The following is a 12,089-nucleotide window of genomic DNA, read 5'->3' as shown; positions in this document are numbered from 1 at the left end:
AGTGTGTTCAGTTAATATTAATCAATGAGTAATAATTAAAATGTTACTTACATAACTATGGCTTTTAAAGAAATCTGATGGACTATTGGTGAGGATTTTGTCTCCTTCCAAACCAATTACTCTTTTACAAATGTTTGATTTTGGATCACTTGGGCTTTTTGCAATCACAATGTCACCTCTGAGGGGAAAAAAGTCAAAGAAAGGTCAGTGTTATTTATTAAACATAAATACATGGATGGCACTGCTATAATACTTTTATAACTTAAACAAAGCCACACCCTTTATCCTCTCACATATTGACCCTCTCATATATTTACCAGCTTTGAGAAACTTTGTGACTGAGTTTTATGGGTCAGAATCCAACAGGAGTAGTGGAAAAACTATTAGAAGATTTTAAAATTTCTGGTAATTCCATAACAACCATCTTCTGCACTTTATCCACTATGTGTTACTTCTGTATCCAAATTTTTAGAACCAAAACTACAGAAAAGCAATTCCACATAAGTACCACCAAATTAAGTAAATTTTACTGTCCAGCCATTAGTACTGATTGACTCTAGAGCACATAAAAACATAGGAACAGCATAAATATTTCCCTAGAGCTCAAAGAATCAAGGAATTACAGCATATAAATAACAAGATAATTTACAGTATAGTCAAAAAAACTTCTTTTTGAGGAAGAATATCAGAAGACACAGCCAAATAAAATGCTAAAAGCTGCCCAAACATATACTACAAAAAGTAAATTGGTATATCAAACATAGAATACCAACATGGGTATGAATACATGTAGAAGGCATGATTCATGGAAGAAGTAACAATATACATGTATTAGAAGAAAAAGAAAGATCTTTAAAAGTGTAAATGAACGAGACAAAATGGAGGAAGGAGACAAAATAGGACTAAGCACTCACCAAACAGAACACAACACTCTTTCTGAAAAAAATGAGTAGTAAGTGAATTCTGTCGACTAACACACATATTTGAAAGGATTTAATTGTCTATATTATCTGTACATAGTTCCATAAATAATTTGATGTTACTTATAATAAAAGGTGCATATATTAAAATATCAAAAGCCATCAAAAGGAAAATGACAGTCAAATCAGAAACCTAGTTATCGCTACATATAAGTATTAATAAGAGTTCTAAACCTTTTGGTAGCCAAGTCAAAAATGAAAATCTGATTAATTACACAGGAATGATTAACAAAATAAAGTTTAGTTTGGGAGGTAAAACAAAACTGTCTTAAACACCTAAATCAAAGAGGAATATACAAGAAGGATTCTCATGTAAGGTAATAAAAGACACCATCCTCCTCAGAAATTTTACAGTAATAGTATTCAGGGGAATGATAATTTCTTGTGGTTAAAGTTGAAAGCTATTAAAACACTAAATTCTATATTTGCAGGTATTATAAGGATGCCTTTTTTTTGAAATGGGATAAACTAGTCTCTTTTCAACCAAATGGAACCATGCCAGTGGAACTTTCGGATGAACAAGTTTGCAAAGATTATTACATACTAAACAAAGTTGATTTTGGCTAGCTTTGGGGAAAGAAATGTTTTCTGTGGGTGTTTTATTCAGCTTTCATTTTTTAACAAAATAATAAATATGATCCTTAAATTCTGCACTTACATGGCAACATAAAAATCATAATTCAGCCAAGGTAGCTTTTTAAAAATATTTAATCATTTTAAAATTTTTATTTATTTATTTATTTTAGTTTAGGTAGGCTCCACGCCCAATGTGGGGCTTGAACTCACAACCCTAAGATTAAGAGTCACATGCTCTACTGACTGAGCCAGGTGCCCCTCAGTCAAGGTGTTTTTACAGAAACCAATATTTATGCAGACTATACTTCTGATGGTATAACTAGATATATGTATAGAGCTTAGATCAAAGTAATTATTCCTTGTTTTCTCAACTCTTTTCAAATAGGGTTTTAAAAGGAACTTAATAGAAATTTTCCTTTCTCATTTATAGTTATAAACATGCTTATTATCCAGTTAAATTGTAAGCTTTTGAAAAGGGTCAATATCTTACTCATCTTAACATTCTTTGTACTACACATCTTATAAATTAGGTGCTCATTAACTATTTGGTGAAAGAATAAGTAGTAATAGTAGTAATAAGAGACTCTGTTTTAAATATGAGTGTTCTGTGCATTTAACTGAAAAGAGATCCATGTGCTTTAGATACCAGTTATGGAGACTTTCATTTTTCCTAAATGGATGGCTATTCTAGCTTTAGAAACAAGCAGCTAGCTAACGGATCTCTTGCCAAGGGTCAGAGATTCCCCTGAAATCTCAGGAGTTCTGTGCTACAGATAAAAGAAAAAGAATACTCAGAACAGTACTATTTTTAAAGTTGAACTTGCAAACTGACAGCCTTGGTTATAAAAGTTATTTGGTATATGTCATATAAATGCCAGATTTTAAGCTGTCCTTCAATCTAAGGGGCCCCTTGATTGAACCAAATACAAAATGAAACCTTACAAGAATCTTAACTTACTGAATGTAGTTATTTGTATTACCCATCTGAATGCAAAGATTATCTATTTTAAAAAAAAAGATGATTTTGAGCTATTCATTCACCATCTATTTAGCCAACAAGTTCAGCTCCTTGTTAAGGATGCTCAAGGACTGAGAGTAAAATCATGTCAATAGCATGGAAAATAGCAGCTTATCTTCATGCTGCAGTGATGCTAGGCCTCCAGTTAATCCAAAGACTGTATGAAGTGATTTGGATATAAGTTAAAAAGAAAAGAAAGCTAGAACACAACCTGTTACATCTTATTTTATAACCCCATAATTATCAATTAGGTGTCTTGAAGTTGTTATGAGTAAAAGATCTGAAGGAGAATTTTACCTAGGGACGATGCTAGACTATACAGCTTGACCAAGAGATAACTTCTATCTACAGAATCTAAAATTCAAAGAACAGTTTTACACCATTCTTGATGACTTTTAGGTAATGTGAAACAGACTACAGAAAAGGCAAAAAATGAAAGAGGAGTGCTTAAACCCACTTATACCATAAGCTAAATACCAACTCTAGTGAGCCAAATTTGAAGTTTATGCAAATGAAAAGGTGGTATTATTTTTTCAGAGTTATGAAAAACTAATGAACCCAAAATTTTAGGGAATCAGGTGCCCTTTAGAAAATACATTAAATTACTAATACTTGACATTCACTCAGAAGGAATAATATACAGTTAAGTAGAATAAACAGTATCACAGGGACTGGAAACACCATTTAGAATAGGATTTTTAAAAATTTAGTTGCACTGATATGTGGAATTTGAGAAACAAGACAGAGGATCATAGGGGAAGGGAGGGAAAAATGAAACAAGATGAAACCAGAGAGGGAGATAAACCATAAGAGACTCTTAATCTCAGGAAACAAACTGAGGGTTGCTGGAGTGGAGGGGGATAGGAGGGATGGGGTGGCTAGGTGATGGACACTGGGGAGGGTATGTGCTATGGTGAGTGCTGTGAATTGTGTAAGACTGATGAATCACAGACCTGTACCCCTGAAACAAATAATACATTATATGTTAATTTAAAAAAAAAAAAAAAAAACAACCTTAGTGGCAAACAGTATTTGTAAGGAGTTTTTCAACTTAATCAATTGGGAGACTCGGGATAGATAAGATTCCTGGCTCCCAGCTATATATGGTGCTATCGTCTAAAGATCATCAAGTGCTCATCATAAGCTGTGGAGAATAAGACAGTCATCAATAGAAATACAGTATTAAAAAATGTAAAGACCAATCACTGATTTGGTATGTAATGTAGTTCCTAAGTCCCTAGGTTCTTCACTCAAAACTCTGTAGAGCCACCCCCCCCCCGACCAAAAGTAAAGTAGGCTTGATCGTACATTATAAAAGGGACTGCTGTTCTATTTCAGCCAATAATGCAAGGGACACAAGGACCCAAAAGACTGTGCATGTTTACAGAAACTATTAAAATTTCTCAAACAGAGAAAATATTTGAATTAAAATTTTAACTAGCTGGCCATTAATTTGGTTATTTAAAAAAGTTTTTAAAGATAAAGTTAAACTACAAAAAAGACACAATGTGTATACATGTTTTCACTATAACTTTAATATATCTATGACAGAAATTTACCTTTGGATACCATAAAAATGTCGACTAAGATTTTCTGCAAAGACAATATCTGAATTTTGAATTGTAGGCTCCATTGATGGTCCAGAACACTGAAAAGAGAGGTAATTTTTTAATTTGAATTGAAACCCTTTTTTAATGTAACAAATTATCTGAACAGGCTTTAAGAAAGAAAATCAAACAAATGTTCTTCAAGTTTGGAGGATGATTTATAAGTTGGAAGCTGCTAGATAAGCTCAACCCTACACAGTGGCCACCAGATCTGGAAACACAGGCAAAAACTTAAAAATAGTTTACTGAGAATACATTACAATATATGAATAAAATACCTATGTTTCCAAATTTTGATCATCCTGTATAATGTAAGCTCCATGAGGTCAGGGACCTTATCACTCATGTTCCCAGTTATATAACCAGTGCCAAAAAGAGTGCTTGGCATAAAGCTGATAATAAATATTTGAAAAAATAAATGAATTATTTATTTATTTTGTTGCTATTATCAAATACCCAGTGCCCATGATGGTAATTTATTAAGTAGTATCATACTCTTCTCAACAAGTTCGTGCCTTGAGTTCTCTTCCAACAGAATAGCTTACTCATTTGATGGGGCTGCAACTTCATTTTCTATTGAAAAAACAGTGGCATAATGAGATGCAATTTAAAAACTTTCTATTAGAGTGTGTTAAAACAATGATCTTCATATATACCTCAAAACTGTAATAAATGATCATTGCCACTTAAAATATCTAAATACAACGGTCTCCATTGACTTCACTTAGGCGTTGATAAAACTTTTTACTCAAAACCTCCTACTGAGGCAGAAATAATAAAGAACACAATGAAAGTTTATGTCTGCTACCTCTGTAGCCCACTGGAAGTACCAATGTAAATTTAAAAAAAGAGGAGACTTTCAGTTAAATATATTTGCATTTCTCCAGCTAAATTTGAGGTTGTATGACTGTGAATCCCTTAGAGTAAACCTGATAAAAATAGCAATACCACCAACAAAACCCACTCACCGGGCATTCAATTTATTCTTTCATTTACCTGACAAAAGATCAGTACAGTCACAGTTGACAGATTTATTATGCAATATTTAGAAAAAGCATTGGTTGGGGGGCAGCCTTAGCATTTTAATATTGACACCAAGCAGAATAATCATTTGTTTTAATGACAGTTAAACACAACTGTTTAAGAGCAGGAGTTTTGAAAATCAGAGAATCTGTGTTGAAATTCCAAATCTACTTACTAACTGTGGAACCTGAAGCAAGTGACTTAAGCTTTCTGAGCCTCAGTTTGTCATATATATAATGGATTTCTAGTAAGTATCTCACAGAGTGGAAAAGATTAAATGAGCTAATAAATATAAAACATCAAACCTCACTGGAACACAGTAAGTAGAAATCAATAAATGATGAAACTATTATTAGATTATTAATAGGGCCCATCAGAATACAGAACCATATTTGAAGTAATGGTTCTTAATTTTATACCAGTGCTAATTCCAACACAGTCTCTTACATCCCACAATTTAGAAAGATTTTATGTTTTAATAGTCACATTTTAGTCACTAAATGACTTCAATTAAAATAAAGGAAAAACACATTTTCCTTCAATTAAAAAAAGTACATACTTAAAATTATTATTCTTTTATGTAAAAACTTACCATGACAACACCACCAACGTATTCAAAAGCACAATGAGCTATACAGCCATACTGAATAGTATAGCCAACAAGTCGAAAGGTTTTTCCCAGAACACCGCGGAGCATAGTTCTATGCAGACTCTGCTACCATTGGCCTGATGGTAAATTTCAAAAAGTTTCATAATCAATACTATTTAAAACACTTAAGAAATAGCTCAACTGTAAAATATTTACAATCACCCAGAATGAGAGTAAATGCCTAATACAGTTTGGTGCAGAAAAGCAAGAGCTTATTTTCATTTGTCTTAATGATATTTTAAATGGCAAATTAAAGCCACTTAATATTTTTTTTTTTAAAGATTTTATTTATTTATTTGAGACAGAGAGAATGAGAGACAGAGAGCATGAGAGGGAGGAGGGTCAGAGGGAGAAGCAGACTCCCTGCCGAGCAGGGAGCCCGATGCGGGACTCGATCCCGGGACTCCAGGATCATGACCTGAGCCGAAGGCAGTCGCTTAACCAACTGAGCCACCCAGGCGCCCAAAGCCATTTAATATTTTGATCCGAACAGAGATTATATTCAGATATCACTGGGTTTACATATAAATTAGATAACTAGTAGACTCTGATTTTATCTGTCTCCTTTCATGCTTTGATTTTTTTCTTGGTATTAATATAGATACCTAAGAAAAGATATTAACTCAAAGTAGTAATAATAGTTTTTCATACTGTTGCCTGCTATACTATATCAGTTCTTGCCATAATATGACATAAAAGAGAAAGCACTAGAATAGGTATATGGAAATTCAAGTATTAAATTGATACTTTCATTAACTTGTATGATCTTCAATGACTTACTTAACCTCTCTTGGCCTGGAAATAATATCTTATTGAATGGTTCTGAGAATAAAATTCAATAACATGTCAAAGTGCTTTGTAAATTACACAGTTACATTCAGTTGTCAGTTATTGACTACTGATACAGTAATGAACACATTAATACTATGAAACAACATAAAGAACCATATAAAGATTTTTTTAAAGCTACCTAAAAAGTTAATATTATTCATCTAAAATATTCCTAGTAATCTGTCTCTTCCCTTTCCACTTATCTGTTACAACTATGTTTCAAGAATTTCTCAACTAATGGCCTAACGTATAGGCCTAGGCTACTATGCACTGTTCTCAGATTAAATTTACTGAAACAAATCAATAATAGTAATATGATGTAACATTTGCTCAATACTTGCTATATACCAGGCTTTACAAATTAACCTCTGCAGATATTATCATCCTCATTTTATAGATAAGAAAAAGGAGCCTAAGCATAGTAAACTTCCGTACTCAACATCACAAAGTTGGAAAAGGATTATGTTACACTGACTCCTGTATTACTCCCCTCCTCCCACAAACTCAGTGGCTCTCTCCTGGATGAAGTACAGATTAGACTCATTTTCAGGATCCATGAGAGATGGCTCCCATCCCATCCTCAGTTTCCAAGCTGATCTTCCCTGATACTCCTACATGACCTGACTACTCAATAATACTGGTTTGTTCTTCAGGTAAACTTTGCCAGCAAACACTTATTTATGCCAACACCCATGCTTGGAATAGTCTTCATGATATCCATCATCTATCTAATTTGTAACTCTTCTCCAAATGCTCTCAATAGGCAAGATTTTCTTTCTCTTCTGGGTTCCCATGGATCTTAATGTTCGTTTTTTAAAAATATATAGCATTGAGAGCACTTTTTCTAAAAAGTTGACCTGCCTGAATTTAGAACCTGGATCCACCATATTTTAGCTGTGTGACTTCCAGGAAGTTATTATGCCTCAGTGAGTCTCAGTGTCTTTATCTGTAAAATGGACTTAATACCGGGCACCTGGGTGGCTCAGTCGTTAAGCGTCTGCCTTCGGCTCAGGTCATGATCCCAGGGTCCTGGAATCGAGTCCCACATCGGGCTCCCTGCTCAGCGGGAAAGCCTGCTTCTCGCTCTCCCACTCCCCCTGCTTGTGTTCCTGCTCTCGCTATCTCTCTCTGTCAGACAAATAAATAAAATCTTAAAAAAAAAAAAAAAGGACTTAATACCTATCTAAAAGAGTTAGGACTATATGCAATCAGTCATGTAATCTGTGTTACAGAGTATTTCAATAAATGCTAGTTATTGTATCATTCACTTAGCAATTCACATATGCTTTATAACCTCATAATATTAGTTGCATTTTCAATTATCTAAGTTTCTTGCTAACTGATCTTTAAATAATAGAATTTTACAGCCTGCAGCATAGGACTATATCTTTTATATGTGTTATATTAGTGTTCATTCACCTATTAAACATTTACTATGTCTCCTCCTCTAACAAGTCTTCCTTGGCACCCTCCCAAGAAATGTTACTTATGCTTTGTGTCACTCACCTTCCTTACGCATACACTGATTATAATGCTTACCACACTATATTGTTTATATTTTTTTCCCTTATTACACTACATTTGTTTATATGTTTGTGGGCAGTGACTGTGCTAATCATCTTTGAATCTGCAGGGCCTACCAAAGAAGACAGTAAACAGAAGGCTTATCTGAGGAAATCAACGAATGAATTTTGAACCCAATCTCCTATGCCTTCCATATCTTCATTATTATAGAATGGTTATAATGTTCAAAATGATGAGAAGACAGCTGAGACTTTTGGTTAATGAAGAGACATGTTAATGTCATATTCACTGACAAAAGAAATTGTCAGTAACATATTAAAAAGTTTTCTCATTAAATCATTCAGGTAATACGAAAAATAACTCCTCCCATCAGGAGGAATGAGAAATTTGGTTTAGTTATAACTGTTGTATTTTAAAAATTAGTAATTTTTGGAGCTCAAAAAATAAAAAGTGCTATTTAAAAATAAAAACACTTTATAATTGAAACTATTAATTCAAACAGACTTAAGAGGAAAACTGAAATAATAACAGAGTAAATTTTATCTATAAAGTTAATTAGGTTGCCTAGGAACTACTTTGCTCTAACTTTCTCTAAATTAGGGAAAAGTGGGATAAGTCCTATAGCTTAGCTCTGAAAATGTGATCTATGATAATAAATCCTAAAAGTAGTGCGATGGATATTACATTTTAAAACTAAAATAAAAATGGGCTTACATTAGAGAGGAGATAATATTATTAAACAAGAGGAAACATATGGCACTTACCAAGAAGCTATTGCTAATATAGGTGAAAGGTGAAATTAGAGGTTCAATCACTTAGCAATCTACCAAAATTTAAAACATTTGGATTATGCAATAGAAGCCACTTGGTTAAAAAACATACTCAAAAATACAAAGATGCTGTAACTATACAATGGTTCTGAGTCACTGAGAAGGCTTGTTATTCACTCCCATTCAGAAGTAATTGGAGCCATAAAGCCTTTTTTTATGACACAGATAATGCCCAACTCCAAATACAATGTTTGTAATGAAACGGTCTCATAAAATATCAGAAGAAAGAAGTTGACACTGTTTCTTCCTGACAGATATTGGCAACACGATAGAGTGTGAAGTATCTAAAATTACTTTGGATATTAGTCTCTTAAGGGGGAAAAGAGAGCTATAGAGAGAAATCTGAGGATAAAGGCTATTTGGCCCTGTATTTTAAAAGTGCATTGAGAAGCACTGTTGAGAAATATTGAAACTGAGAATCAGAGCCCATGGATTTTTTTTTTTTAAGAGTAATCTTAAAAAAGGGCGCCTGGGTGCTCAGTCGCTAAGCATCTGCCTTCAGCTCAGGTCAGGATCCCAGAGTCCTGGCATTGAGCCCCACATTGGGCTCCCTGCTCAGCGGGAAGCCTGCTTCTCCCTCTCCCATTCCCCCTGCTTGTGTTCCCTCTCTCGCTGTGTCTCTCTCTGTCAAATAAATAAATAAAATATTAAAAAAAAAAAGAGTAATCTCAGAGTGGAAAGTAGCATTCATATAAAACACAAATAAGCCACACATTGCTGGCACTTAGTAGCCTTACTAGGAAAAAAGATTAAGACAGAGGTTATAAACCCCTGGTTTACGTAGTTATTTCAGAGGTCCATGAATCTATATGTGCATATATGCACTGGATAACTTCTGCTTGTCCCTTCAGATTTACTCTCCGCCCTTCTCCATACTACTCTCTGCCCGAGGAAAACTGACCTATATGAAATACATCAAGGCACTCCTGTACTCTTTAATTCAACTCCAGCAGGAAGTCAAAGGAAGGAAGAGTTATGTATTTTCCTGGTTCCTTTCCTGTGGACTCTTCTTAGGCTCACTATGTCTTTGCCAAAGGCAGTCTGCTGTGCAGTAATTGCTCTTTTAGGTTCCTATAACCCTTCCTTTCCCTGGTCCCTTCGAGTTTAGGAGTGAAAACAGATTTACTGATGCTAGATCCTGTTCCAACCCTGGTGATTCTCCAGTATCTTGTGCACACCTCTGTAATTAGTTTCTGTAAATAAACCTTCCTTAAATTATCCTATTTTGAGTGTGTCAGCTGTTTCCCATAGGCACCCTGATGATATACTACTTGCTAAAAAAACAACTCATCATGTAGAAGTTTACAATATTTGATATTGATGAAGTAATTCTCATAAACAGGCATTTGCAACACTGCTGATGGTTGTGCAAAACAGACAACCCCTAAGAAGAGGAATGTGGCTATTGTAATGACATATACATTTTACTTTCTGACCCAACAATCCCCACTTTTAGGAATTATCCAAAAAAATACAGCGCCAAGATTCAAAAACATCATGTGCACAAGATTCTTTATATTACCATTATCGGAAATAGCAAAATCAGAAACAAGTCAAATATACATCCATAGAAAACAGGTTAACTAAATTACGGCATATCCACACAAAGGAGTTCTATACACGCATGGGCGGGGAAAAGAGTTCTATGAGCTGATATGAAATGATTTCTAGGTAAACTACTTAAAAAAAAAAAGGTGCAAAATAGTAACATCATTTCTGGGAAAAAGGAAAGAGAATATATATATATATATTTGTTTTGTTTGTTTGTTTTCAAAAAGAAAATAACCCAGGGGCAGCTGGGTGGCTCAGTAAGTTAAGCGTCTGCCTTCCGCTCAGGTCATTGATCCCAGGCCCTTGGAATGGAGCCCCGAATCAGGCTCCCTGCTCAGCAGGGAGTCTGCTTTCCCCCACCCCCCCCCTTTCTCTCAAATAAATAAATAAAAATCTTTAAAAAAATAAAAGAAACCAGAAGATAATGAAAGTGGTTACATTTATAAAGGGAGTAGATGGGAACAGTGTGAAAGGGACAAGGACAAATACACCTCTGTATATAGTTCTGAGTCAAATGCTTTTACATACCAAAAAAAAGAGAAGTAAAAAAGATTTAAAAAGGGAATTTAAAAATTGAAAACAAGAAAAATAAGCCTATCTGTATACTCAAAATGCCAACACTACCAAAGAGAAGAAGTAATTCAAGTATTTTTGAACACATACAGTCTATATAGTCTAAGGTCAAAAAAACTTACAAATGAAATCTTAAACTTCTCTTAGGTTTATTATTCTTTTATGTGTATTTCAGATAACACAGATGAGTAAACATTAAATTACTGGAAGCAAGATTCTCAATGTTAGAGGGAAAGAAGCAAGAAATACAGAATGAGAAGTTAAGGATGAGTTGGGAGGTATAAAAACAAACATTTAAATAAAGAAATATGGGGCGCCTGGGTGGCTCAGTTGTTAAGCATCTGCCTTCGGCTCAGGTCATGATCCCAGGGTCTTGGGATCGAGCCCCACATCGGGCTCTCTGCTCGGCGGGAGGCCTGCTTCTGCCTCTCCCACTCCCCCTGCTTGTGTTCCCTCTCTTGCTGTCTCTCTCTCTGTCAAATAAATAAATCTTCAATAAATAAATAAATAAATAAATAAATAAATAAATAAATGTGTGTGTGTGTGTGTCTGCCTGCCTATACTAAATATCATCCTAGCTCTGACCACTGAAAAGAAGCAATGACACTGCAGTAGTAATGAGCACACTTAGCACTCAGAGTTTTGGGTTCCAATTATCATTCCCCAATAGGAGAAATAGTTTAGGGCAGAACAATCTTGTGCCAAAAAGCAAGTATGTGCTCAAAGACAAATGCAGACATAGGAACCATTTTAAAGAGTCTCCCACTGGCCAAATGTGGGATTAAAAAAAAAAAAAAAGTAATAACAGTAATGGATAATACATTAGATTTTAAATAAAATCTATTGAGTACATACTGATTTTTTAAAAAAGATGTATGTGTTGGAGACAGGAAAAATCCTTTATCAAAATATGCCAGCTAATAAATA

At 34.3% G+C, this 12,089-nt stretch overlaps 1 protein-coding gene across 22 annotated transcripts in view; it reads right to left on the bottom strand.

Annotated features, from left to right (window-relative positions):
- The window catches only part of IMMP1L (inner mitochondrial membrane peptidase subunit 1), an 80,654-nt gene that overhangs the window by 20,576 nt on the left and 47,989 nt on the right, over nt 1–12,089 (bottom strand). For 19 of the 22 annotated variants that reach the window (XR_008507471.2, XM_064576710.1, XM_064576713.1 and 16 more), the window contains 4 exons: nt 5,797–5,930; nt 4,677–4,754; nt 4,134–4,222; nt 52–178 (listed from right to left, as the gene is read on the bottom strand). Coding sequence is in view for 21 of the 22 variants with exons in the window: in XM_064576710.1 (XP_064432780.1) it covers nt 52–178; nt 4,134–4,222; nt 4,677–4,754; nt 5,797–5,901 (399 nt within the window). In the remaining variant the exon portion in view is untranslated. The remainder of the gene's footprint in view (nt 1–51; nt 179–4,133; nt 4,223–4,676; nt 4,755–5,796; nt 5,931–12,089) is intronic. The other 3 variants (XM_045893976.3, XM_045893975.3, XM_045893974.3) reach the window with 1 other exon arrangement.

This window comes from Mirounga angustirostris, unplaced genomic scaffold, assembly GCF_029215605.1.
Source record: "Mirounga angustirostris isolate CCGP_5_RB_7025 unplaced genomic scaffold, mMirAng1.0.hap1 SCAF_13, whole genome shotgun sequence".
In the NCBI taxonomy this organism is placed as follows: Eukaryota; Metazoa; Chordata; class Mammalia; order Carnivora; family Phocidae; genus Mirounga; species Mirounga angustirostris.
This window is presented reverse-complemented; position numbering and strand designations above follow the sequence as displayed.